The 24,880-nt window shown below is 43.3% G+C and overlaps 1 protein-coding gene across 1 annotated transcript in view; it reads left to right on the top strand.

Annotated features, from left to right (window-relative positions):
* ADNP2 (ADNP homeobox 2) overlaps window positions 1-17,152 on the top strand; it is a 34,089-nt gene extending 16,937 nt beyond the window's left edge. Inside the window, exons 3-4 of the mRNA XM_052660408.1 lie at window positions 7,281-7,370; window positions 12,479-17,152. Of these exons, the coding sequence (XP_052516368.1) occupies window positions 7,281-7,370; window positions 12,479-15,718 (3,330 nt within the window). The 3' untranslated portion in view covers window positions 15,719-17,152. The remainder of the gene's footprint in view (window positions 1-7,280; window positions 7,371-12,478) is intronic.
* Window positions 17,153-24,880: the final 7,728 nt, after the last annotated feature.

The following is a 24,880-nucleotide window of genomic DNA, read 5'->3' as shown; positions in this document are numbered from 1 at the left end:
TTCTTAATAGGATCGTATCACCTGTGAATAGAAAGTTATACTTCTTCCCTTTCATTGTGGATACCTTTTATTTGTTTTTCTTGTCTAAGAGCTCTGGCTGGGGCTCCAGGACGGTACTGAGTAGCAGTGGTGAAAGCAGGCGTCCTTGTCTTGTTCGCAGTGTTGGGGGAATGCTTTCGGTCTCACGGTCTCACTGTCGAGTATCATGGTGTCCATCAGTGCCTTTTGTCATGCTGAGAAAGCTCTGTTCTACTTTTCTGAGTGTTTTCTTAATCATGAAAGGGTGTTGGATTTTGTCAGATGCTTTCTCTGCCACTTGAGGTAGTTGTGTGGGGTTTTCTCCCCTTTGTTCTGTTATGTTTGGTATATTACAGTGATGGATTTTCTTACGCTGCCTCTGCTGGCATTCCTGATATAAATCCCACTTGGTCATAGTGTATAATCTGTAATCACTGTAGGGTTTTGTTCATTAGTATCCATTAAGGAGTTTTCATTTTTATTCATAAAGAATAGTTGTAATTTTCTTTTCTTGTGATGTCTCCGTTTAGCTCTGTTATTAGGATAATGCTGGCCATGTAAAATGAATTAGGAAGTATTACCCCCCCTTCTGTCGTGGGTAGAAGAGTTTGAGAAGAACTGGTGTTAATTCTTCTTTAAATAATTGGTAGAATTAATCAATGAGGCCATCTGGCCCTGGACTTTTCTTTGTTTTGATATTTTTGATTATGCCTTTTGATTCAATCTTTACTCGTTATAGGTCTGTGAAATTTTCTATTTCTTGAATAAGTTTGGATAATTGTGTTTTTAGGAGTTTGTTTCATTTAGTTTATCTATTTTGTTTGTATACAGTTGTTGTTAGTATTTTCATCTAATCCTTTTATTTCTGTAAGGTCAGTTGTAAAACACCCACTTTCATTTCTGGTTTTACTTATTTTTATCTTCTCTCTTTTTTCTGTCAGTCTAGCTAAACATTTGTAAATTTTGTTGATCTTTTCAAAGAAACAACTTTTGGTTTCTTTGATTATCTCTTTTCATATCTTTGTTCAGTTCTCAGGTTGTTTTAATTTTGGTGTGCAGCCAGCAAACTGTTCGGTTGTGAACACCAGGACGCTGAGACTCATATCATGTGAGCTTCCCCAGAATTACATTTTAATGCTGTAAAATAGTCACATCAATTATCTTCATTATTTTACTCACATTTCCTCGTGTAAAACCTTAAAAAACTTCTCAGAACTTGTGCTAGGAGAGTATGTGGCATATCTTAAATGTGCTGGACCCACGACAGAGACCAGTCCCAGTCATACTGGTGCTTGGTCACCCTAGTGAGGCAGGGCCAGGCCTGGATCTCATTAAAATGCAGAGGAGACTCATACCGGTTGTTCAGTTTAAACACACACACACACACACACACACCTAATTGGTGGGACCAGGAAAGTGGAGGAGACATTAGATGTTCTTTCCGTGTATAAGGTGTGTGCTGCTTAGGGTAGAGATTACTAATATATGATGTGAACCCTTGAGGAGTCATGAAGTTATTTGGGAGTTATTACAGTTTTTCTGGTGGCTAAAAATTCATAGGTAAATGAAGCATTATCTGAGAGTTGAAAGCGATCTCTTCCATTAAATTACTGTTACATATCAAATGTTCATGGATACTGAGGTGATTAATAGTATCCAAATTTATTTAAAAGTAGTAATGTTCTCGACTTCTCTGGTGGTCCAGTGGTTGAGAATCCACCTGCCAGTGCAGGGGTCATGGGTTCAGTTCCTCGTCCAGGAGATTCCACATGGTGTGGGGCAGCTTGGCCTGTGCACCACAGCCATCGAGCTTGCGCTTCAGAGCCGGCGAGCTGCAAGTGCTGAGTGCACGAGCTGCAGCTGCTGAAGCCCACGGGCCCTGGAGCCCGTGCTCTACATCCGGAGAGGCCAGCGCACCGCAGCTGGAGAGCAGGCTCCGCTCGGCACCGCTGGAGAAAGCCTGCGTGCAGCCACGAAGACCAGGTGCAGCCCAAATAAATGAGTTTAAAAAATTAGAAACTGTTACTGTTCCTAGCAGCTTTTGTCATCCTGTGTTTTTGCAATTAGGAACTGTCAGAGATACAAATACTGCCACATGGGGGCCGGAAATCTTAAAAGAAGTGGTAGGAAAAGGGGATTTAGAAATAGAAGGTCCCTTGGTTAAAGTATCTGTCAGATTTATTGAGCGACATGAGCTAAAAGTGGTTAAGGTTGACCATCTGGTAGAAACTTGGATCCATGGTCATAGCTGGCTTTGTGACTTGTGGATTGTCACTTCGCAAGCCTTTCCTCTCAGTCTTCTGTGGCGCTGCCCTCCCTGGAGCTCTCTGTGGCCCTGCCCCTGCTTTTGGAAGCCCTGGGGCAGCCTGCCTTTGGCCTGGAAGTTTGGCTGCTCCTGCTCTTGCTGCACTGCACCACACTGTGTTGCTTTCTGCTGCGCTACGCAGAGCTGCCATTTCTGAGGCAGCTCCCGCACTTAATTTCTGTGCATCAAGTATTAGATCAGGTCGGAACATTTAAACCAGTGTTTGCAAATTTGATGTTGTTGGATCTGAATTAGGGAGGCTTTACAAAAAGGTGCATTAAACCCACTCCTGTGACAATCTTCTGAGATCATTATATGTGTAAACAGATTTTTTAATGTTACACTATGTTCCTATATCTTAATCTACAAAAAATATTGAAATAGTTAATCTGTTTATTTCCTAATAATTGTGTTTTATTGTTCTTTAGTCACAAATTGAATCTGACTCTTTTCTGACCCCATGGACTGTCGCCCACCAGGCTCCTTTGTCCATGATATTTCCCAGGCAAGAACACTGGAGTGGGTTGCCATTTCCTCCTCCAGGGGATATTCCCCACCCAGGGATTGAACCTATGTCTCTTGCTTGGCAGGCGGATTCTTTACCACTGAGCCACCAGGGAAGCCCATACTAGCTCTTTTTTTCCTGCATCTGACAGTGGAAAGCACGTCTTCTCTTAAACCCTTCTTATCTCCTGCGATAGAACATTACTGCTTACTTCTTCCTTTTCCAGTATTTTCTTACGAAAAATTGAAGCCTACAGAAGTACTGAAAGGATTGTACCATGAAAACCCATGTAGCTCCCACCTAAATTCTATAAAATTAACATGCATATGTATATACACCCATCTGTCAACCTTATTAAAAAAAAATTATGTTTGGCTGCACTGGGTCTTAGTTGCAGCATGTGAGATCTTTAGTTTCAGCATGTGAGATCTAGTTCCCTGACCAGGAATTGAACCCAGGCCCCATGCACTGGGAGTGCAGAGTGTTAACCATTGGACCACCAGGGAAGTTCTTCTGTCTTATACTTTGATGCATTTCTAAGTTTCAGGCATTGATAAATTTTCCCTTAAACTCTTTCAGCATAGGTGTATCATAACACAAGTTTAGTATTTCTTTACAGCTTTTAGTGGGAGGGGAATTTATATGTTTGTGAGATGCACCGTAGCTGTCTCCAGTTGATGGGTTTGGAAATGCCCTGACTCATGCAGTACAAGCCCCTGTCAGGGCACAGGACCCGGTGTGGAAGTCAGACTCCACCCCACCGGTTACCATCATGCTGAAAATTTTCACTGTGGATGAGATTTGCCTGTCTGATGTGTTACATGAGTGAAATAATAGGTGCTCCTGGGGAAGATTCTTCTGTGTTGTTTCTCTGTAGCTGGTCGTTTTTGTTGCTGTGGAGGATCCCATTCTGTAAGTAGTTGTTGATTCTTCTCATGTGAACACCTAGGCTGTTTCTGGTTTGGGGTTATTATGAGTAAGGTTCTTATAAATATTCTTACAGAGCTTCCCTGGTGGCTCAGATGGTAAACAGTCTGCCTGCAACGCAGGTGACGTGGTTTTGATCCTGGGTCGGGAAGATCTCCTGGAGAAGGGAATGGCTGCCCACCCCAGTATCGCCTGGAGAATACCACGGACAGAGGAGACTGGTGGGGTCGCCAAGAGTTGGACACAGCTAAGCAGCTAGCACTTTTTTTTTTCAAATATTCTTATAAAAGTGTGTTTTGTGGACAGCTGTTTTGATTTGATATTTCTTGGATAAATACCTAGATTTGGTATTATCCAAAGTAGTTGTGTGATTTCACATTCCTTTCAGCAGTGTGGGAGGGTTTCCCTTGCTCCACATCCTTACTAACTTTCGATAGTGTTGGTTTTCAAAAAATTTTTGAAATGAAACTTAAAATAGATGTAAGAATGTTCTTTATGTTACCATGCAGCATAGTTGTTAGCTACATATTTTTGGGAGATCCCCTTTTCAGGTTGAGAAATTTCCTTATTCTTACTTTGCTTAGAGCAGAAATTGACTGATGGTTGAATTTTGTCAGATGACTTTTCTATATTAATATAATTTTCTTTTTTTAGTCTAGTGAATTACATGGTTTTTATTTTTTAAGAAAAAAAATTGTTAAACCAACCTCTATCCCTGGGATAAATTCCACTTGGTCCTTTTTAGTATGTGGATTGATTTGCAAACATTTTGTTAAGGATTTTTCATCTATGTTCTTGAAGGGTATGGTCTGTAGTTTTCATTTTCTGTTACATCTTTGTCAAGTCTTGGCCAGCCTTGTGAAATGAATTGGGAGTTGTTTCTTCCTTTTTATTTTCTGGAAGAGTCTATGTAGAATTGATAATACCATGTTTAGTAGAATTCCCAGTGAAGCTGTCTGGAATTGGAGTTTCCTTTGTGGGGAGGGCTTTAGTTATGAAGTCAATTTCTACACTAGACATCAGGCTATCGGGTTATCTGATTTTCCTGAGTGAGCTTTTTCTTATGTTCTTTTAAGAGATTTGTCCTTGTCAGTTTAATTTGTCGAATTTATTGGCATTATGATGTTCATATTATTTTCTCATCTGTAGGAACCGTAGTGGTATCTCTGTTTATTTTTTGGCTGTGCTGGGTTTTCGGTGCTTTGTGCGGGCTTCTCTAGTTGTGGCGAGTGTGGGCTCTTCCTCGCAGGGTGCTGACTTCTCATTGCGGTGGCTGCCCTTGCTGCAGAGCGCGGGCTCTAGGTGCAAGGGCTTCAGCAGCCGCAGGTTGTGGGCTTGGTTGCACCCCGGCACGTGGAATCTTCCTGGACCAGGGGTTGGACTGGTGTCCCTTGCATTGGCCGGTGGATTCTTATCCACTTGCCACTGGAAAAAGTCCTTCCCTCTCTTTTTGACATTGGTGATTTATGTCAGCTTTTTTTGGAGTAGTGGTCACGTGACATGGATTTCCTTCTTTTTATCTTTGACCTCTCTATGATGTTGTATTTGAAGTGAAATTTTTGTAGACAGCATATAATTGTTGCTGTTGTTCAGTCTCTTAAGTTGTGTTCCACTCTTTGCGACCTCATGGACTGTAACATGCCAGGCTCCTCTGTCCTCCACTATCTCCTGGAGTTTGCTCAAATTCTTGCTGGTGATGCTGTCTTAACCATCTTATCCTCTGCCACCCACTTCATCTTTTGCCTCAGTCTTTCCTAGCATCAGGGTCTTTTCCAATGTGTCTGCCCTTTGTATCACTTGGCCAGGGTATTGGAGCTTCAGCAACAGTCCTTCCATATTCAGGGTTGATTTCCTTTAGGAAATGGTTTCCTTTAGGACTGGTTTGATCTTGCTGTCCAAGGGACTCTCAATCGTCTTCTCCAACACCACAATTTGAAAGCAGGTCTTTGGTGCCCAGCCTTCTTTATGGTCCAACTCTCACATCCGTACGTGACTGCTGGAAAAACCATAGCTTTCATGCAGTGGATCTTTGCTGGCAAGATGATGTCTGCTTTTTAATATGTTGTCTAGGTTTATTGTAGATTTTCTTCCAAGGAGCAGGCATCTTTTAATTTCATGGCTGTGGTCGCCGTCTACAGGGATTTTGGAGCCAGAGAAAGTAAAATCTGTCACTGCTTCCACTTTTTCACCTTCTAGTTGCCATGAAGCAATGGGACTGGATATCATGATCCTAGTTTTTTGAATGTTTAGTGTTAAGCCAGCTTTTTTACCCTCCTTTTTCACCCTCATCAAAAGGCTCTTTAGTTCTTCTTCACTTTCTGCCACTAGAGTGGTATCATCTACATATCTGAGGTTGATGAATCCCAGCAGTCTTGATTCCAGTTTGTGAATTCATCTAGCCTGACATTTTGGATGATGTACTCTGCAAAGAAGTTAAATAAGCAGGGCGACAGTATGCAGCCTTGTATTCCTTTCCTGATTTTGAACCAGTCAGTCAACATATAATTGGATTGTGGTTTTTAACTCAGTCTGACATTCTATACTTCTTATTTGAGTGTTTAGACTAGAGGTAGGCAAACTGGGCCAAATCTGGCTTGCTGTCTATTTTGTAAATAAACTTCTTGAAATACAGCTTTGCTTGTCTGTGTTTACGTACTGTCTGTGGCTGCTTTTGTGCACAGTGGTGAGCTTGAGTTGTTTCAGACAGACTGCATGCTGGCGAAGCCTTACATATTCAGCGTCTGACTTCTTACCAACACTTGGCGTGCCCACGTCATCCCACCCCAGACACGCTTCTCCATGGGGTTCACACTGGGAAGACAGTGTTTGCTCATGTGGTTTTTCTCTTTCAGAAATTATTTGTGGGAAATCTCATCTGCTTATTTCTTATAAGACTGTATTTTTAAAACTACATATATATATATATTTAGTATGTTTTTGAATTTATGGAAGACTGAAGACATGGAAAGAATCCAGCACCCCAGCAAGTGTGGCCAGGAAGGAGATCAGCTCTGTAATAGGACAGTTTAGTGAAGCGCAAACGAGAGTGTGGGAAAGGAAGAAAAAAGTGTATTGAATTTAAGACACCGCGAAACTCAGAAGATACGTTTACTAAGTATAAACTCTGTAAGGACTTGACATAAATTGAAAGGCAGCTGCTGAAGTACAGAAGCTGTACTATTAACTTGGATTATTTCAGCATTTTCCCCAGGTCTCCAGCTTGATGGGAACTCTGTCAGAGTTTGCCATGGGGTATATTTTCATGTCAGTTTTCCCACGTAGATGTCCCTTTCTTTCTCTCCCTCCCTCCCTTTCTCCGCACTGTGCAGCACAGGGGATCTCATTTCCCCGACAGGGATTGAACCTGTGCTCCCTGCATTGGGAGTGCTGGGACTTGTAACCTCTGGTCCACCAGGGAAGTCCCTTGCATGTAGATTTCTTAAGTGCCAAAGAATCCCATTGGGTTCTTACTTCTTTATCTTCTGAAATTACGTAATAATCTCTTTTTTTCTCCCTTTCTAAAAGGACCTTAAAGGCTTTGACCCAGGAGAGAAGTACTTTTATAACACATCATGGGGAGATATTTCTCTGTGGGAACCTTCTGGAAAGAAAGTGGTATGTATTTTTATTTCCAATTTTCATGTTTCCTCAGAACGTGGGGTAAGTGTTGGTTTAGTTTTCAGGAATATCATGTGTTTCGGGGTTGCAGATGAATGAAAGGAAGGAGGAGGGTATAATGTAAACATTTAGGGAAGTAGAAAAAGTAATGTTTTATAATACAGGATTGTTGATGCTGTGAGAGTTCTCTGCATATAAAGTTGATGAAGTGATACAGTGAAATTATTATATTATTATTATATGCCTCTGATATAAGAAGGGCTTCTGAGTTATATAACTATTCTGAGTAAAAAGAAATGACTTCAAGTATGAGCATCCATTGTGGTTTCAAAAATTAAAAATATGGAGTTTGAATCAGGGAACACAATTTATAATCAATTTGAAACCTCATAGGTAAGCAGATTCCAGCTAAACTGTGTGTCATACTGCTGAATTCTCCATTGTAAAGTGTTTCCTCTGGAAAACCTTCCTGCCGCCCAGCCGCTCGGTTAGCACCTCTTCGACTCCAGGCAGCTCGCCCCAAGGGGACCAGCCTCCGCTCATTGCCTCCCCCGCCCATTTGTCCAAATAGCGTTGCCCTTGAGAATTCTGGCTTAAAAAAGCTTTCTGTAACTCGTCAGTCGTTTTTCTGTCAGAATTTTATTTGTAAACATTTCTGTTGTCGCCTTGTCCTCTTGCGTCCTGCTTTCTGCCTGTTCGGTGTCTCTTTCCTTCCTTGACCTGACATTCCCCTCTCTACCAACAGACACAAGATTCCTTGAAATTGCTCTGATTTGGCTATTCTCAGAACAGCTCATGGCTTTTCAAATATGCCTTGTTTTGAATACCGTGGCTTCGTGAATGTTTTCTTAGGCCTGTCTGATTTTTCTCATCTGAATTCCTAAAAGATTATATGTAACATGCAGTATAATGTATAATTATATGCTCTTCATCAAGAAACATTTTTTGAATTCCTGCTACAACTTTCTGAGTGCTTGATGCAAAGAGGTGAAAGTTAGGGTTCTTTTCCTTGGGAGTTTAGTTTTTGTTTGTGTGAATGGGCACGAAAAGTTTAACAATATGAAATAGTGGAGATTGAATATGTTAAATAGGTACCATATTCAGAAAAAATAAACCATTGTTACCTGGCGTGGTAGAGGCTGTGTTACCTGCTAGTTTTAGTACCTTGCTCTGCATTTGTAGATAGCCTTCTTTAATTTGTGTCTGGGAAATAGGAGTTTTGAACAAAGACAGTTTTTCGGCCACTGTAGCAGGAATGTGCTACTTGGCTGGATTATGTGGCTCATGCTGCAGAGAAATGAGACGTGCTGGATATCTGGGATTGGGATGGAGATGCTCGTGTTATGTTGGAAATGAAGCCCAGCTGTTATGGGACCTGAAGATGTGGCCTTAGGCAGATGGGGAGACAGGGATGATCTCGGAGACAAGGCATCCTGCAGTGCCCAGGATGCCTGACTCCACTTCTTTCTGCTTCTCTCCTTGGTTATTTTTCTGTTACAGTGAACCAAGGTCTCACACTCCAGTTATTTCTGATTGATCACTTTCCTAGAACTTTGACATACAGGTTTTTCTTTAAACATTTGCTTTCACTTCTCTTGGGTAATTGCCAGGTGTGAGCTTGCTGGGTTGTACACTATATGGTCCATCTCTGTAACAAACTGCCGGACTGTTTTCCAAAGTGCCTGTACCATGTTGCTTTCCCACCAGTGGTGGGTGTCCCGGCTGCACTGCGTCCTCACTGGACTCTGTCAAGGTTTTTGTGCTTTTGGATTTAGCTGCTTATTTTCCATTTTAATAGGCGCGTAGTGGTGTCTTCTCTGGTTTGAATGTGCATCTCCCTAGTGACTGACAGTGTTGAGCGTCTTTACGTGTGTTTCTTGGGCATCTGGATACCCTCTTTAGTTTAAAGGATTCGACTCTTAAGTGTTTTGCCAGTTTTCTAAAAATTGGGTCATATGTTTCCTTACTGAGACTTGAACATGTCCACAGTGTGTTTTATGGACACAAGTCCTTTATTAGATATGTGGTTTGTAAATATTGTCTTCTAGCCTGTGGTTTGTCTTTTTATCTTTTAAAGTATTTTTCAAAGAGAAGATTTCTTACTTTGATAAAATCCTGTGTATAATTTTTTTCTACTGTTGTTCATTCACTCAGTCATGTCTGACTCTTTGCAACCCCACGGACTGCAGCACACCAGGCTTCCCTGTCCTTCCACCATCTCCCAAAGTTTGCTCAAACTCATGTCCGTTGAGTTGATGATGCCATCCAGCAATCTCATCCTCTGTCACCCCTTCTCCTCCTGCCCTCAATCTTTCCCAGCATTGGAGTCTTTTCCAGTGAGTCGGCTCTTTGCATCAGGTGGCCAAAGTTTTGGAGCTTCAGCTGCAGTATCTATCCTTCTAATAAATATTCAGGGTTGATTTCCTTTAGGATTGACTGGTTTGATTTCCTTGCAGTCCAAGGGACTCTGAATAGTCTTCTCCTGCATTACAGTTGAAAGCATCAATTCTTTGATGCTCAGCCCCTCTTTATGGTCCAACTCTCACAGCCATACATGGCTACTGGAAAAACCATAACTAGACGGATCTTTGTTGGCAAAGTTATGTCTCTGCTCTTTAATATGGTGTCTAGGTTTGTCGTAGATTTTCTTCCAAGGAGCAAGTGTTTTTTCATTTCATGGCTACAGTCAACATCAGCAGTGATTTTGGAGCCCAAGAAAATAAAAGTCTGTCACTGTTGCCTTTTTTCCCCCCATCTATTTGCCATGAAGCGATGGGACCACATGCCATGATCTTCATTTTTTGAATGTTAAGTTTTTAAGCCAGCTTTTACACTCCTCTTTGACCTTCATCAAGAGGCTGTTTAGTTCCTGTTTGCTTTCTGCCATTAGGGTGGTGTCACCTGACTATCTGAGGTTATTGATATTTCTCCTGGCAGCCTTGATTCCAGCTTGTGCTTCCTCCAGCCTGGTATTTTGCATGATGTACTCTGCATCGAAGTTAAAGAAGGAGGGTGACAGTATACAGTCTTGATGTACTCCTTTCCCAATTTTGAACCAGTTTGTTGTTTCATGTCCGGTTCTAACTGTTGCTTTTTGATCAGCATACAGATTTCTCAGGAGGCATGTATTTTCTGTTATGGATTGTATTTATGATGTCTTATTTAAGAAATCTTTCCTTGATCCAAAGATCTGTTTAGTACTAACAGATATTAACAAGTTGTTAGTTCTATTGACTCTTTAACTGGTGTATCTGGTTTTTTAATACAGTGTTTATGGAGTATAACATGGCTCCATTTTAAATGAACCACAAATGAAACTAAAGTACAGCATTAAACTGTCAGTTGTAAGGTGTTTCCAGATTTCAGAGATTTTAAAATAGAAAAAAGTGTGTCCGAATTGGTGAAACATATTTTTTAAAATGTGATGTGTGGTTGGCTGTCCCCTAGGTTTCTTATAGATTCTCCTGGAAGTGTCAGAACCTGAGATTTCTTAATTGCTGAAAAGGCAGTAGTGACATGTTGTTGAATGTGTTCGGGTGCTTTCTCTGATCAGTGACCCAAGAGGAAGACTGCGTGACTAGCAGAGAGAGAGGGACAAAACCCACAGGAGGGGAATTTGTATGTGTGTGTGTGAGAGAGTGGTCTCCAGGCACATGTCTGGGAAGGACGGGGGTGGCCGCGGCCACTGCGTCAGCGGGAAACAGCTGCAGAGTGGGAAGACCTCTGCCCCGTTGTCTAACCTGTCCACACCCCGGCCTTCCTGCTTGTGAAGCTAGGCCCAGTGTTTTCTGGTGCTCCAGCTCTGGGATCTGGTGCCTGCCGTGCTGCTCTCACGGCACACCAGCAAGGCTTCCTGGATGTCAGAACACATTGTGCTTCTCAGTTGGCCAGCTGTTGTACAGTTGTCTGTTCTTGTGCCCCAGACTTGTTGAATTCCCCATATTTGCCTTACATAGAGATACCACATTGTCAGAGTGGCAATCTGTGGCTTGAACTTACCTCAGGCTTATTCACCGTGAGTGAGCCACAGCCCCTCTGTCTTCAGTGGTTGTCACTGTCCATTTGTCTCCTCAGTTCAGTCGCTCAGTCGTGTCCGACTCTTTGCGACCCCATGAATCTCAGCACGCCAGGCCTCCCTGTCCATCACCAACTCCCGGAGTTCACTCAGATTCACGTTCAACGAGTCAGTGATGCCATCCAGCCGTCTCATCCTGGGTCGTCCCCTTCTCCTCCTGCCCCCAGTCCCTCCCAGCATCAGAGTCTTTTCCAATGAGTAAACTCTTTGCATGAGGTGGCCAAAGTACTGGAGTTTCAGCTTTAGCATCATTCCTTCCAAAGAATTCCTAGGGCTGATCTCCTTCAGAATGGACTGGTTGGATCTCCTTGCAGTCCAAGGGACTCTCAGGAGTCTTCTCCAACACCACAGTTCCAAAGCATCAATTCTTCAGCGCTCAGCTTTCTTCACAGTCCAACTCTCACATCCATACATGACCACTGGAAAAACCATAGCCTGGACTAGACAGACCTTAGTCGGCAAAGTAATGTCTCTGCTTTTGACTGTGCTGTCTAGGTTGGTCATAACTTTTCCTGGAATCTGGGAAATGAAAGACGGGTGATCGGTTTAACAATTATAAATTTTGGTTATGTTAGAACATTCCAGAAGTTTTAGAATTTGGAGTAAAAGCAACTTGGAACTAAGAAAAGTGGAATGAGAAAGGGAGAAAGTAATTTTTTCTTGCTGAGAATTGAGTTCAATTGATGCAGATGATTCAGAGTACAGGGTTAAATAATGAGATTTGTGATTTTAATGGCTGGCTTTGGAAACGGGGTTCAGGTAGCTATGTTTTTGGGACCAAACACAGTTTGTTTGTATGGCCTAAATGCTGAGAACAGTTGTTACATTTTTTAAGTATTTTAGGAAAAAAAATGAAAAGGGTTTTGTGATGTGTGTTATCTGTAGGTGCTTTTCCTTACAACACAGTCCTAGATCCAGCAAGTTAGAAGAAAAAAAAATTGTTTACTTGTTAACTGTAGATTGTGTAGCATCTGATTTTTATTTAACTATGTAGTTTTATTAAACTATGCTTGACTTTTTTTTTTAACAGAGATATCGAACAAAACCATACTGTTGTAGCCTCTGTAAATACTCCACAAAAGTGCTTACTTCATTCAAAAATCATTTACATCGTTACCATGAAGATGAAATTGACCAGGAGCTGGTGATCCCTTGCCCAAACTGCGTGTTTTCCTCTCAACCCAGAGTTGTGGGAAGGCACTTCAGAATGTTCCATGCACCTGCTCGGAAAGTCCAGAATTACACAGTGAATATTTCAGGTGAAACTAAATCATCTAGGAGTGATGTGATAAGTTTTACATGTTTAAAATGTAACTTTTCAAACACACTGTACTACAGCATGAAGAAGCATGTGCTGGTAGCACATTTTCACTACTTAATTAACTCCTACTTTGGCCTGAGAACTGAGGAGATGGGTGAGCATCCAGGAGCTGACGACACCCTCTGTGCAGAGAAGTTGCCCCCTTCTGACAGGTATTACTGTAAAAAGTGCAACGCCAATGCCAGCAGCCAGGACGCTTTAATGTATCATATTTTGACATCCGATATACACCGGGATTTGGAGAATAAGCTTAGGTCTGTGATCTCAGAACATATTAAGAAGACTGGCCTTTTGAAGCAGATGCATATTGCTCCCAAACCAGCTGCACACATGGCCGTACCGCCGAATAGCAGCGCTCCGGGCATCCCAGCCTCATCTTGCTTCCATCTTTCCTTGCCACAGAACGGCCAGAGCCAGACCATGGTACAGCCGGTTCAGGGTGCAGCCCCTCCGGCTGCGGGGGCTGCGGGGGCTGTGGGCAGCGTCACCCACTCTCCGCCGGCCGTAGCCCAGCCTCACGTGACTCTGGTCTCCAGCCCTCTGCCAGTGGGCCAGAGCAGCCTCACTCTGCCGCCCTCGACGCCTCAGCCTGTCTTTCTCTCTCACGGAGTGCCACTTAATCAGGCAGCAAACCCTCCCGTGTTGCCCTTGAGTCAGACGGTTGGACCTGTAAATAAGTCTGTTGGAACCAGTGTCCTCCCCATAAATCAGACCATCCGCCCGGGGGTTTTGCCGCTCAGCCAGCCTGTGGGGCCCGTAAGCAGGCCAGTTGGACCTGGAGTTCTTTCGGTGAACAGACCCGTTGGGTCTGGGGTCCTCCCTGTCAACCCCTCTGTCACCCCTGGAGTGCTTCAGGCAGTCTCGCCAGGGGTGATTTCTGTGAGTCGGACAGTCCCGTCAGGGGTCCTTCCTGCAGGACAGGTGACCCCTGCTGGGGTCATCCCTTCAGGACAGACAGCGACTTCTGGGGTTCTCCCTACTGGCCAGGTGGTTCAGTCAGGGGTGCTCCCCATTGGACAGACGGCCCCTTCGGGAGCACTGCCCACAGGGCTGACGGTCCCGCTGCGGGTGCTCCCACCTGGCCAGGTAGTCCCACCTGGGCTCCTTCCCCCCAACCAGACAGTCTCGTCAGCCGTTCTTCCTGTGAACCAGGGCATTAACTCTGGTGTTCTTCAGCTCAGTCAGCCGGTCATGTCAGGAGTTCTTCCTGTGGGCCAGTCAGTGAGGCCTGGGGTCCTGCAGCTTAATCAGTCTGTGAATACCAACATTCTGCCTGCAAATCAGACCATTAGACCCGGTGCTTCGCCAAACACCACTTTCCTGACGTCGGGGTCTATCCTTCGACAACTCATCCCCACAGGGAAACAAGTGAACGGCATTCCCACATACACACTTGCCCCGGTATCTGTCACTTTGCCTGTGCCCCCTGGAAGCGTCGCCACCGTTGCCCCTCCCCAGATGCCCATCCAGCTCCTGCAGTCAGGCACAGCTGCCCAAATGGCCAGTTCCATGGCCGGCATGCCCTCCCCTCCCGTGGTGGTAAATGCCACTCAGAGTATGTTTGTTCAGGCCTCTTCGTCCGTGGCAGAGGCGAATCACGTGCTCAAACAGGCCAAGCAATGGAAAACCTGTCCCGTTTGCAACGAGCTCTTCCCTTCCAATGTGTACCAGGTCCATATGGAAGTGGCGCATAAGCACAGTGAATCCAAAGCTGCCGACAAACTGGAGCCAGAGAAACTGGCCGCATGTGCGCCGTTTTTGAAGTGGATGAGAGAGAAGACAGTGCGGTGTCTGTCTTGTAAGTGCTTAGTTTCGGAGGAGGAGCTTATCCATCACTTGCTGATGCATGGCCTGGGTTGCTTGTTTTGCCCGTGCACCTTCCATGATATCAGAGGCCTCTCAGAGCACAGTCGGACCATGCACCTGGGGAAGAAGAAGCTGCCCATGGATTACAGTAACAAAGGTTTTCAACTGGATATCGACGCCAACGGCAACCTGCTGTTTCCCCACCTTGACTTTATTACCATATTGCCCAGGGAGGAGCTGGGCGAGCGGGAGGTCTACCTGGCCATCCTGGCGGGGATACACTCCAAGTCGCTGGTGCCCGTGTACATCAAGGTGAGGCCCCAGGCTGAAGGTGCATCTGGGAGGCCCGGCAAGCAGGTGTTGACCTGCCCCTTTTGCTTTGGCACCTTTGTGACAACGGAGGCATACGAGCTGCATCTGAAGGAGAGGCACCACATCACGCCCACAGTCCACACGATTCTGAAGTCTCCGGCTTTCAAGTGCATCCACTGCTGCGGGGTCTACACCGGCAACATGACGCTGGCAGCCATTGCCATCCACCTGCTGCGCTGCCGCAGCGCCCCCAAGGACAGCAGCCCCGACCTGCAGGGCCAGCCCGGCCTCCTGGAGAACAGCGAGCTGCTCTTAGTCAACGGCGAGGTGATCCATGACGCCAGCTTCTCAGTGAAGAGAAAGCTGCCCGATGGCCACCCCGGGGCCGAAGACCAGAGGGATGGCGCGGAGCGGCCCCTTGTCATAGACGCGGACGCAGACCCAGCCCCGGAAAAGGCACCAAGCGCTGCACCTGTTAAACGGCAGCGGAGTGAGGGCAGGACGGAGGGACCGCCCATTAGTGACGACGCTCTTCAGATTTTAGCATTAAATCCTAAAAAGTACGAAGACCGTTCTTACGAAGACAAAAAGCAGTTTCTTAGGGATTATTTCCACAAGAGACCATATCCTAGTAAAAAGGAAATAGAATTGTTATCCTCACTTTTATGGGTGTGGAAAATTGATGTGGCTTCATTTTTTGGAAAAAGAAGGTATATTTGCATGAAAGCAATAAAAAATCACAAGCCTTCTGTACTTTTAGGCTTTGACATGTCTGAACTTAAAAATGTTAAACACAGATTGAACTTTGAGCATGAACCACAAAACTTGTAAAAAAAAAAAAAGTTAGGAAATCTAAAGTATTAGATAATTAGTAGTTTTTCCAATTGAGATTTTTAAAAATGTTATTTTCTTCACTGTATGTTGAACTAATCAATTTCAGTGGTCTTTATGCTGCTCTTTAGATTTCTTTCAGGTGCTCAGAAAGACTTCTGTATAAAGAAGTGAATAGTTCTTTCAAATTTGTTTCCTGCAGTTTGATTTTGTAACAGTTATTTTTTGTTTTTTTCCTCTGTCATGTAAATTAAATCTTTTGATAATTCACGCACGCCTTGTTTTCCCAGTAGTGTCAGTATCGTATGATAAAAACCGAAATCTATCTATGTTCATCTTTCATTTAAGGAAATTTCAGCTTGTTTCAGAACACTTGATTAACTGCAGATTAAAACTGCTCTCCCTCAGCTTCCCAAGTAGCAGCAGACGAAACAGTAAATGCTTAGAGAGGTGAGTAGTGGCCTCCGTGACATGTCTGGCTCCTGAAGGATGCACTGCATTAACTTATGCTGATTTCTTCTTGTAAGGTATTTGCTTATTAGATTATAATTTTGATTTACGTTTTTTCAGTTGTTTACGTCCTAACAGTTGTTTTTGATTGTAACTCAGAAAACCAAATGTTTTCAGTTGTTAAAAATATACTGAACCGGTATTTAAATCAAGTTATTTTACAAATAAAGTAATTCTGTAGGTACAAAATACTTCACTGTAGACTTTCCCCGTCTTTTTGATATGGTGATAAGTCTTCTCCATTCAAAGACAAGACAATAAATCTTTAGTGCCTTTAGAACAAACACTGAAAACACACACACACAAGCTCTCCTCCTAACCTAACTGTTCATAAACCAGTGAACGGGAAAGTCTGTGTTACTCAGGAATAGAATGTTGACCCCTGAGTGTGGCTACTAAGATTTAAACACAGGTTTTCAGGGAACAAGGTGAAATGTATGGACTGGAGCTAGTCTCCTAGTTGGTGTATTAAATCTGACAGTTTCCTGGAGGTAAATTTATTCATTCTGGGAAAATGGGCTTTCCAATAGCCTGGTGTCCAGGTTACTGGGATGGGCTATTGCTAAGGAATCAAGTGTGTTACTGTCCTTTGGCCAACTAGGCCTCGTTTTTTCCACAAAATCTGAAATAAAGCATCAGAAGCAGTTACGGAGACCAGCCTGTTTGACCTTGAGCCGCAGTGCTGGTGATGCACGGCAGAGGCCCCTGTGCCTCGTGCTTGGAAGATGTGACAGTCTACCACGTGGATTTTTAAAGTATAATTCTTGCATGTCATTGCTGTAATGTACATTTTTGAGGCAATTGTGAAACTGCCGTGTGTGTGATTGTTGGTGTGCTCTGTTGTAAATTCAAAGAGCTTGTTCAAGTTGTTTTTTTTTTTTTTACTTATTGTTTTCAGAGTGTCTATTTTGAATTAAAACTTGTTATACCACTGCAAGTAGAACTGTTTAATTCTTTTAAATGTTTAAACATCGTGATGATTCAGAAACAATTTAAACATGGAAGTAGATACCATATTTGTTGTTGTGAAAATAAGCACACCTCCAAAAGGCTGACTAATTACAGGGTCACGAAATAGCTGTGGCTGGAGATCCTTGCTTTGTGTGACGGTAGCCAGGAGTTGCCGTTCTCCAGGCTGAACTCTGTGCTGACTGGCGCAGCTTGCCATCTATGTGGCTTGGCCTGCGCTCCTTCAGTTGTGAGACTTTGGGGCTCTGTTTGCGTTTGGGGCCTGGTCAGTCTGTCGGACTGACTGTCCTGTCCATTGCAGGATCAGAGCAGCATCGCCAGCCTCTTCCCTCCCAGCCATGGTCCCTGCACCCTCCCCAGGCTGTGTCCCTCCAGCAGAGAGGAACAGCCCTGAGCAGAACCACTGTGATGAAGGAATTTTGGTTGCCAGCTGTAGTCCCGCTTTTGATGTGGAATCTTTTTATATGTTAGTTACTGGTTTTTAAACACTTTTTTAGGCTTACAGATCAAAATTTGATATAAACTGAGCTTCAAAAAGCATATGGGAGTTCTTGTAAAAAGGGAGTAAATTTATTACTACTAGCTATGCTATGCAGTATGTGGGATCTTAGTTCCCCAGCCAGGGACTGAACCTCTGCTCCCTGCACTGGAAGTGTGGGCCCTTAAACACTGGGAATTCCCTAAGTTTATTATTTGAAAATGAATAACTAAACTTCAGATTAATAGTTTTGTGGTGGGGGATTTTTATGCTGTCATTTAAAAGATTGGAAATTGAGAAGGAAAGAAGACAATTCTTTTTTTATTTTTATGGTTTCAAAAAGGTGTATATTTAAATTTTAATCTATGCATGAACTTTAAAACTATTACATATTTGGAGACACTGCTTTGGGAAATATCCCCAGTGTTTTTGCTTCAAGTAATAAATGCTTCCTTCTCCTTCTCTCTTCACCCAGATGACATATTTGAAGTCTATTCGGTGAAAGACAAATTAGAATGTAGCATATTAGTGTAATTTCTGAATTCTGTTACCATGGTTTTGGGATGTATTATTTTTTAACAGCCAGGAACCTCGTCCCTTCATTTGTTACAGTGAATAGTAAATGAGAACAACTCCGGAGGCCCCAGAAAGCCTTTCATTCACCCGGTAACAGGGCAGGCCCCTTCACCACCGCTCCTGTGGTTGATCTTTTGGTGACTGCCCTCCCACCTGCCTGTCAGCGTGCTGCTTCCAGAATGGAGCTCTGCAAATCTTTGTCAGATGGCCTTGGTAACTCAGCTGAGGAACAGGTCGGCTTTGATGTCGCCTCATCCTAAGGCCCTTGAATATTTCCTCTAAGAAGCTGAAGGCGAGTGAGGTTGGACGGGCAGAGCGTGGCTCCCGCGGCTCTAGCGGGCAGCAAGGCCTTGCGGGGCTGACTGCGCCACAAGCCGCGAGAGCTCAACGAAGAGGCGGGAGTCGAGTCTCCGGCTTCTGGGCTGTGGGCCACAGGCCGGTGCGAGGGCACACACTGCGGGACGCTGTGCCGAGAACAGCACTGGTGCCAGGCTGTGTCAGCACCACAGGAGCGTGGAGATGACCTGGCACAGAGGATTGCCCACTCCTGCCCCCTCACCCTCACCAGTGCGATCCAACAGGACACAGCAGTCAGTGAAGAAGCCAGGCTGGTCCTGAAAGCCAACGGGACAGAAGACCGTCATCCACCAACCACCAGGTAACCACAAAAAGGCTGCTGTATCACCCCTGGACTGGCATCCTGGGCAGAGGCGCTCTTCCAGAAGCCCTCGTGCAGGTGTGTCCCAGGGAAGGGCTGTTGCTCACACCAGCCCTGCAGTTGGCCTCCCGGGGCGGGGTGGACATATCCTCTTCCTCAGGCTCAGGCCAGGTCTGTCTCCCTGCAGAAGCCACGTGGTTGTGCTTCACTGTTTTGCAGTAAGGCCTCTGGGAATGCTGTGCTGTGGCTGCTTCTCAGCCACCTGCCTTTGTTCTCAGAGCAGCAGCTGCGCCAGGCCTGCGGGAGCTGATGGTTCTGCCCCAAGTCCCCAGGCATGTGTTGGTGGTAACCCATCTCTGTTACCCTTGCCAGCAGCCTCACATCTGATGCTTATGTGTAGCTCTCTGTTTCCTCTCTGAGGAAGCAACAGCCCTAAGAAAAGAAAAAAGAGCCCCAAAACACTAACCTAGTTTATACACTGGTTTTAAACCGCCTTTCTAATAATAAACATTTATCAACAGTTTACCGTTGCTGGAAAATGGGCTGAGTATTCTAATGATGATGGTGATGGTCTGCTTTCCTTACTTGGCTCTGTGTTGATGCAGCTGATGTGCATTTTAACTCTCGACAGACCTAGGAGGTGAATGGTAGTATTCATACATAAGGAAAACGGAAAGTTCTTTTCCCTTTTTGCATATAAAGGAAACAGGTTAAGTAAGCTGCCCGAGGCAGGGAGCTAGTCAGCTGGAAGGAGTAGGGAGGTGACAGGTAGTGCTGCTGTGCTCCATTCTTTTGTCCTGTATTAAAAGGTCCCTACTTGCCTCAGTACTCTTGTGAGTAGATATTTTTATTTTGCCTGTGTTTTCAAGATGATGTGGATTCCAAGGTAGTGTGGCCAACTGTTGCAGTCTGCTCACGACTGAGGGATTTCTCTGAACTTTTAGTACCAACACTGGGAATATCCAGGCAGATGGGGACCAGTTGGTCACCCTACCCAGAGGTCAGTTCACCTCCCCACAGCGACACATCGCTTAAGGGATGCAGTACTATCGCTCCTAAATGTCCGTTTTCTGGATGTGCACGTAGCCCTATTGGTGTGGAGGCGCAGGGCACCCTGCCCTGGATGGTCACAGCAGCGACAGCAGCGGTGCCCTGTGCGCCCGGTACTGTTCTGAATGGGTGATGAACTCAATGAGGTGACATTTTTTGAATGAAAAGTGAAAGGAGGGAAGTCTTTGATTAGAACAACAAAAAAGAAATACAAATTTGCTATTTCACTCAGTATTTTGGAATGTCTCCCCATGTTACTAAACAGAGCCCCTGCTGAACTATCAACCAAGGAATACAAATTCGAACTACGAGGTACTGCCAGAAAACTAAGTTTTAAAAATTTAAATGTAATGTCATCTTCGTCCTGAAAGCAATTCTTTTTTTTGTAGGTGGTGAGTAAACATATAAACACACAGTCCTTAATACAAGGCCTCACCTTGTAGCGCTCCTGCTGGTGCACACTTATGGAATCACACTGTTACTATTCATTACCTAGTTTTTAAAGTTTAAAAATGGAGAAATCATTATAGCAATGAAAATTTTATACAGGGAGACTCTTTATAATGAGTGAGCCCCGAGAACATGTTAGTTGTAACAGTGCCCAGTAGTTGTAGTTACTTTCAGATTCTAACCCCAGGAGTTTTAAAATTTGTGATCCATGCACCATCTGAGTAAAAGGTGTCAACACTGATGAAAGTTTAAGTCTAAATTACCAGATTTTTATAATACACAGTTAAGATGACAGTTTACTGGCACTATCAACCTCAAAGACCTGTGATAATGACATATGAAAGCAGTCTAAACTTCATGCTTATTTGGGATCGGATATCTAGGAGGGTCACCATGTAAAGTAGATTAAAATCAAAATAAAAATCTGTTTTATGACTGGGATCTCTAAGGCCACTATGTTGGCAGGTGGAAAACTGACACCATTCATGCAGATGACCTAGCTCACCTTTCAAAAGGTAAAATATATATAATAATGCTGCTAAATAGTAGGTAACATTTGTTTCCCACATGCTATTAAAGAAGGTGCTTCCGAAACCACTTTTTTTATCCCACCCATAAAATATGAGCAATGATTGTTTACTTTTAAACAAACAAAAATTACATAAATTCCTTTTCAGAGATAAAACTTTGAATAATAAAACATTTAAAATTTTATTAATCTTTATTAATGCTACTTCAGCCATATAGATGTGTTTGCTATAGATAAACTAAGATTGTGGTCATATTATCAAATGCAAATTCGGAATTAGTTGTCATAAATGAATATATTTTTTCAAAAATTAGTTTCTTACGGTTTACAGTGCATGGTGTGGAGAGTTTAATATAATGTTAGATAATTTACCACTTGTCTAAGCTAGAGAAAATTGAATAATTAATAGCAATCTATAACGGTTCAATAGTTTTTCTTAATGTTTCTCTATAGATCTATCTTGAGTGTTAAATTGTATAATCAATAAAAACAATAGTTTTGCTAGGGTTTTATAGATAAGTTGACTCGTTTTGCTTCCCAAACCCCTATGGAGCAGCTTTCAGAACTGTTTGAAGACCCAGAAAATCCTACATTGTCTATGAAATAGCGACACTGACACACAGATTAGTATGATATCAAACAGACTACACTCAGATTCTGGAAACAGACTACACTCAGATTCTGGAAGGAGTTTCCATGCAGACAGATTTAAGGTCTCATTGCAAGGAAAGTATCTTTGGTCCTAAAAAGGACAAGAGATTTAGCCTCTGCTGTTGTCTTGTGGAAGGTGACTTAGGAAAACACCAGGGAATTCACGAGATCATTTTAAAGAAATGCAATTTGCAGGAAAGGTAATTTTTGGTTGTTTTTAAAATTTAATTTTGTTTGGATTTTATACACGCTCTCAAATAATGAATGATTACATCAATAAGACAACTGTAGACAAGGAAGGCACGGTAGCTGTGCAGGAGTTTTTGGAATGCGCTGGGGAAGCCCAAATCTAGCATACTGCTTGCAGCTCCAGTCACATGACTCCAAGGATGTTAGTAGAGGCCTTTTAAATTACATTCAGCTCTAAGGTGAGTGCTTTTCTAATAACTTATTAGAGAATCAATAACTGCACCAGAACTCATTGTTACCACAGTGGTAACCTTGTTACCACAGTGGTAACCTTGTTTCTGTTCATAGGTGGTGGTGGTGACCATCTTGGTCCAATAAGTTGCTAATTTAGAAGTAAGTAGAATACACATATATCAACACCCAGTACTAACCGTATTTTCTAACCCTATCCTAGCTACTAGCATTGCCAACTTTTTAGCTTCTACATGACGTTCTGTGTTAAATGACTTGATGACTAAAGGGGAGGCTGGGATACTGAAAACAGATGTTACTGACAACACAGGATCAATTCAGAAAAATGAAAATGGAAAACGGTAAATTCATTACGAGATTTATTCAGTAATCAATTTAGATTTTCCAGGAACTTTACCATGATTGCAAGTTCTTACATATTTGAGTCCCACTTAAAAATGAATCTTTAAATATACCTTTATAACTGCACACTGGTTTTTCTTTTTTTCTGTTTTGTTCGTTTTGGCTGTGCTGCAAAGCTTACAGGATTTTAGTTCCCTGACCAGGGATTGAACCCATGCCCTCTGCGGTGAAAGCATGGAGTTGTAATCACTGGACTGCCAGGGAATTCCCAGAACTGCAGTGTTGTCCTAAAGAAACATCTTACTTCCAGGATCAAAATACCTGTAACGTCTGAGGATTGACATATAATTAAATGACATTCCCAATCTAATTTGCTAAGAAGTCCAGGGTATGAGCTATTTAACCTTATTCAGCCAGAACCTGACCACACTATGCCTGTTTTTCCATTTACAAAATGCGTGTGTGGAGAGGTGATTGCTCTGTATTTCATAAAAAATGGCCTCAGTATAACCATGTTTTATTTTCAGTGCACCAGAAACAGAATTAGTCTTTGCCACTTCCTGAACACCGAATTAGCAAGCTGCTCCCATGCAGTGGCCTGTGTAAGGACAGGTTCATTGGTATCTACGCTTCCCTCTCCCGCAGTGTTGACAGAGTGGCTACACAGGGACATTAGACCCTCGATATCTTGTAATGACCTATAACGGAGATTAACCTGCAAAAAGCCTAGTCACTGTGCTGTACACCTAAAACTAACGCATGTAAATCAACTAAACTTCAACTTAAACTGGACAGATTCAAGGAGTTCAGAACACATTATAGACTAGAGGGTAACCCAGGGTCTTTTGCCTTCTAATATAAGGTCCACCTCAGTCCAGATCATTTGGTTGTAACTCGAACTGATCTGGGGTGCCCTCGGCCTGCCACAGGTTGGAGCGGGCCTTGGGTTTCCAGCAAGAAATTGAGGCTGGGTTGCAGTGATGAGAGCACCAGATCCTATCCACTGGGCCAGTGGTCACTGACCAGGCCACTGACCCTTCGGCTTTGCAGAAAAGAGTTTCCATAGATGGAAAGTGGTGAAGCAAGTGAAGTTTGTATTAGGAGGAAGAGAATACAGTACATGTGGATAGACAAGGGGTGGACTCAAGAGTCCCTGAGTTGTACCCTGGTGGCAGTCTGAATTACTTTTGTGGGGCACTTCTGGGTTTCCTTTGGCCCATCATTTTAATTTGCCTGGTTCACAATTCATATTTGGTATCTTTCAGGATCAAGGCTGTATATTGAACTAACACCCCAAAAAGATGTCCTTTTCATTATAGGGGACTGGAATGCAAAAGTCGGAAGTCAAGAAACACCTGGAGTAACGGGCAAATTTGGCCTTGGAGTACAGAATGAAGCAGGGCAAAGGCTAATAGCGTTTTGCCAAGAGAACGCATTGGTCATAGCAAACACCCTCTTCCAGGAACACAAGAGAAGACTCTACACATGGACGTCACCAGATGGTTGACACCGAAATCAGATTGATTATATTCTTTGCAGCCACAGATGGAGAAGCTCTATACAGTCAGCAAAAACAAAACTGGGAGCTGACTGTGGCTCAGATCATGAACTTATTGCTAAATTCAGACTGAAATTCAAGAAAGTGGAGAAAACCACTAGACTATTCAGGTATGACTGATATCAAACCCCTTATAACTATACAGTGGAAGTGAGAAATAGATTTAAGGGACTAGATCTGATAGACAGAGTGCCTGATGAACTATGGATGGAGGTTCATGACATTGTATAGGAGACAGAAATCAAGACTATCCCCAAGAAAAAGAAATGCAAAAAAGCAAAATGGCTTTTGTCTGAGGAGGCCTTACAAATAGCTGTGAAAAGATGGGAAGCAAAAGCAAAGGAGAAAAGGAACGATATACCCATTTGAATGCAGAGTTCCAAAGAATAGCAAGGAGAGATAAGAAAGCCTTCCTCAGTGATCAATGCAAAGAAATAGAGGCAAACAATAGAATGGGAAAGACTAGGGATCTCTTCGAGAAAATTAGAGATACCAAGGGAACATTTCATGCAAACATGGGCTCAATAAAGGACAGAAATGGTATGGACCTAACAGAAGCAGAAGATACTAATTAAGAAGAGGTGGCAAGAATACACAGAACTGTACAAAAAAGATCTTCATGACCCAGATACTCAGGATGGTGTGTGATCACTCACCTAGAGCCAGACATCCTGGAATGTGAAGTCAAGTGGGCCTTAGGAAGCATCATTTCGAACAAAGCTAGTGGAGGTGATGGAATTCCAGTTGAGCTATTTCAAATCCTGAAAGATGATGCTGTGAAAGTGCTGCACTCAATATGCCAGCCAATATGGGAAACTCAGCAGTGGCCACAGGACTGGAAAAGGTCAGTTTACATTCCAATCCCAAAGAAAGGCAATGCCAAAGAATGCTCAAACTACCGCACAATTGCACTTATCTCACACGCTAGTAAAGTAATGCTCAAAATTCTC

Source organism: Budorcas taxicolor, chromosome 22, assembly GCF_023091745.1.
Source record: "Budorcas taxicolor isolate Tak-1 chromosome 22, Takin1.1, whole genome shotgun sequence".
Taxonomy (NCBI): domain Eukaryota; kingdom Metazoa; phylum Chordata; class Mammalia; order Artiodactyla; family Bovidae; genus Budorcas; species Budorcas taxicolor.
Note: the sequence above shows the minus strand (reverse complement) of the source record. Positions and strands in the feature narration are given on the sequence as shown.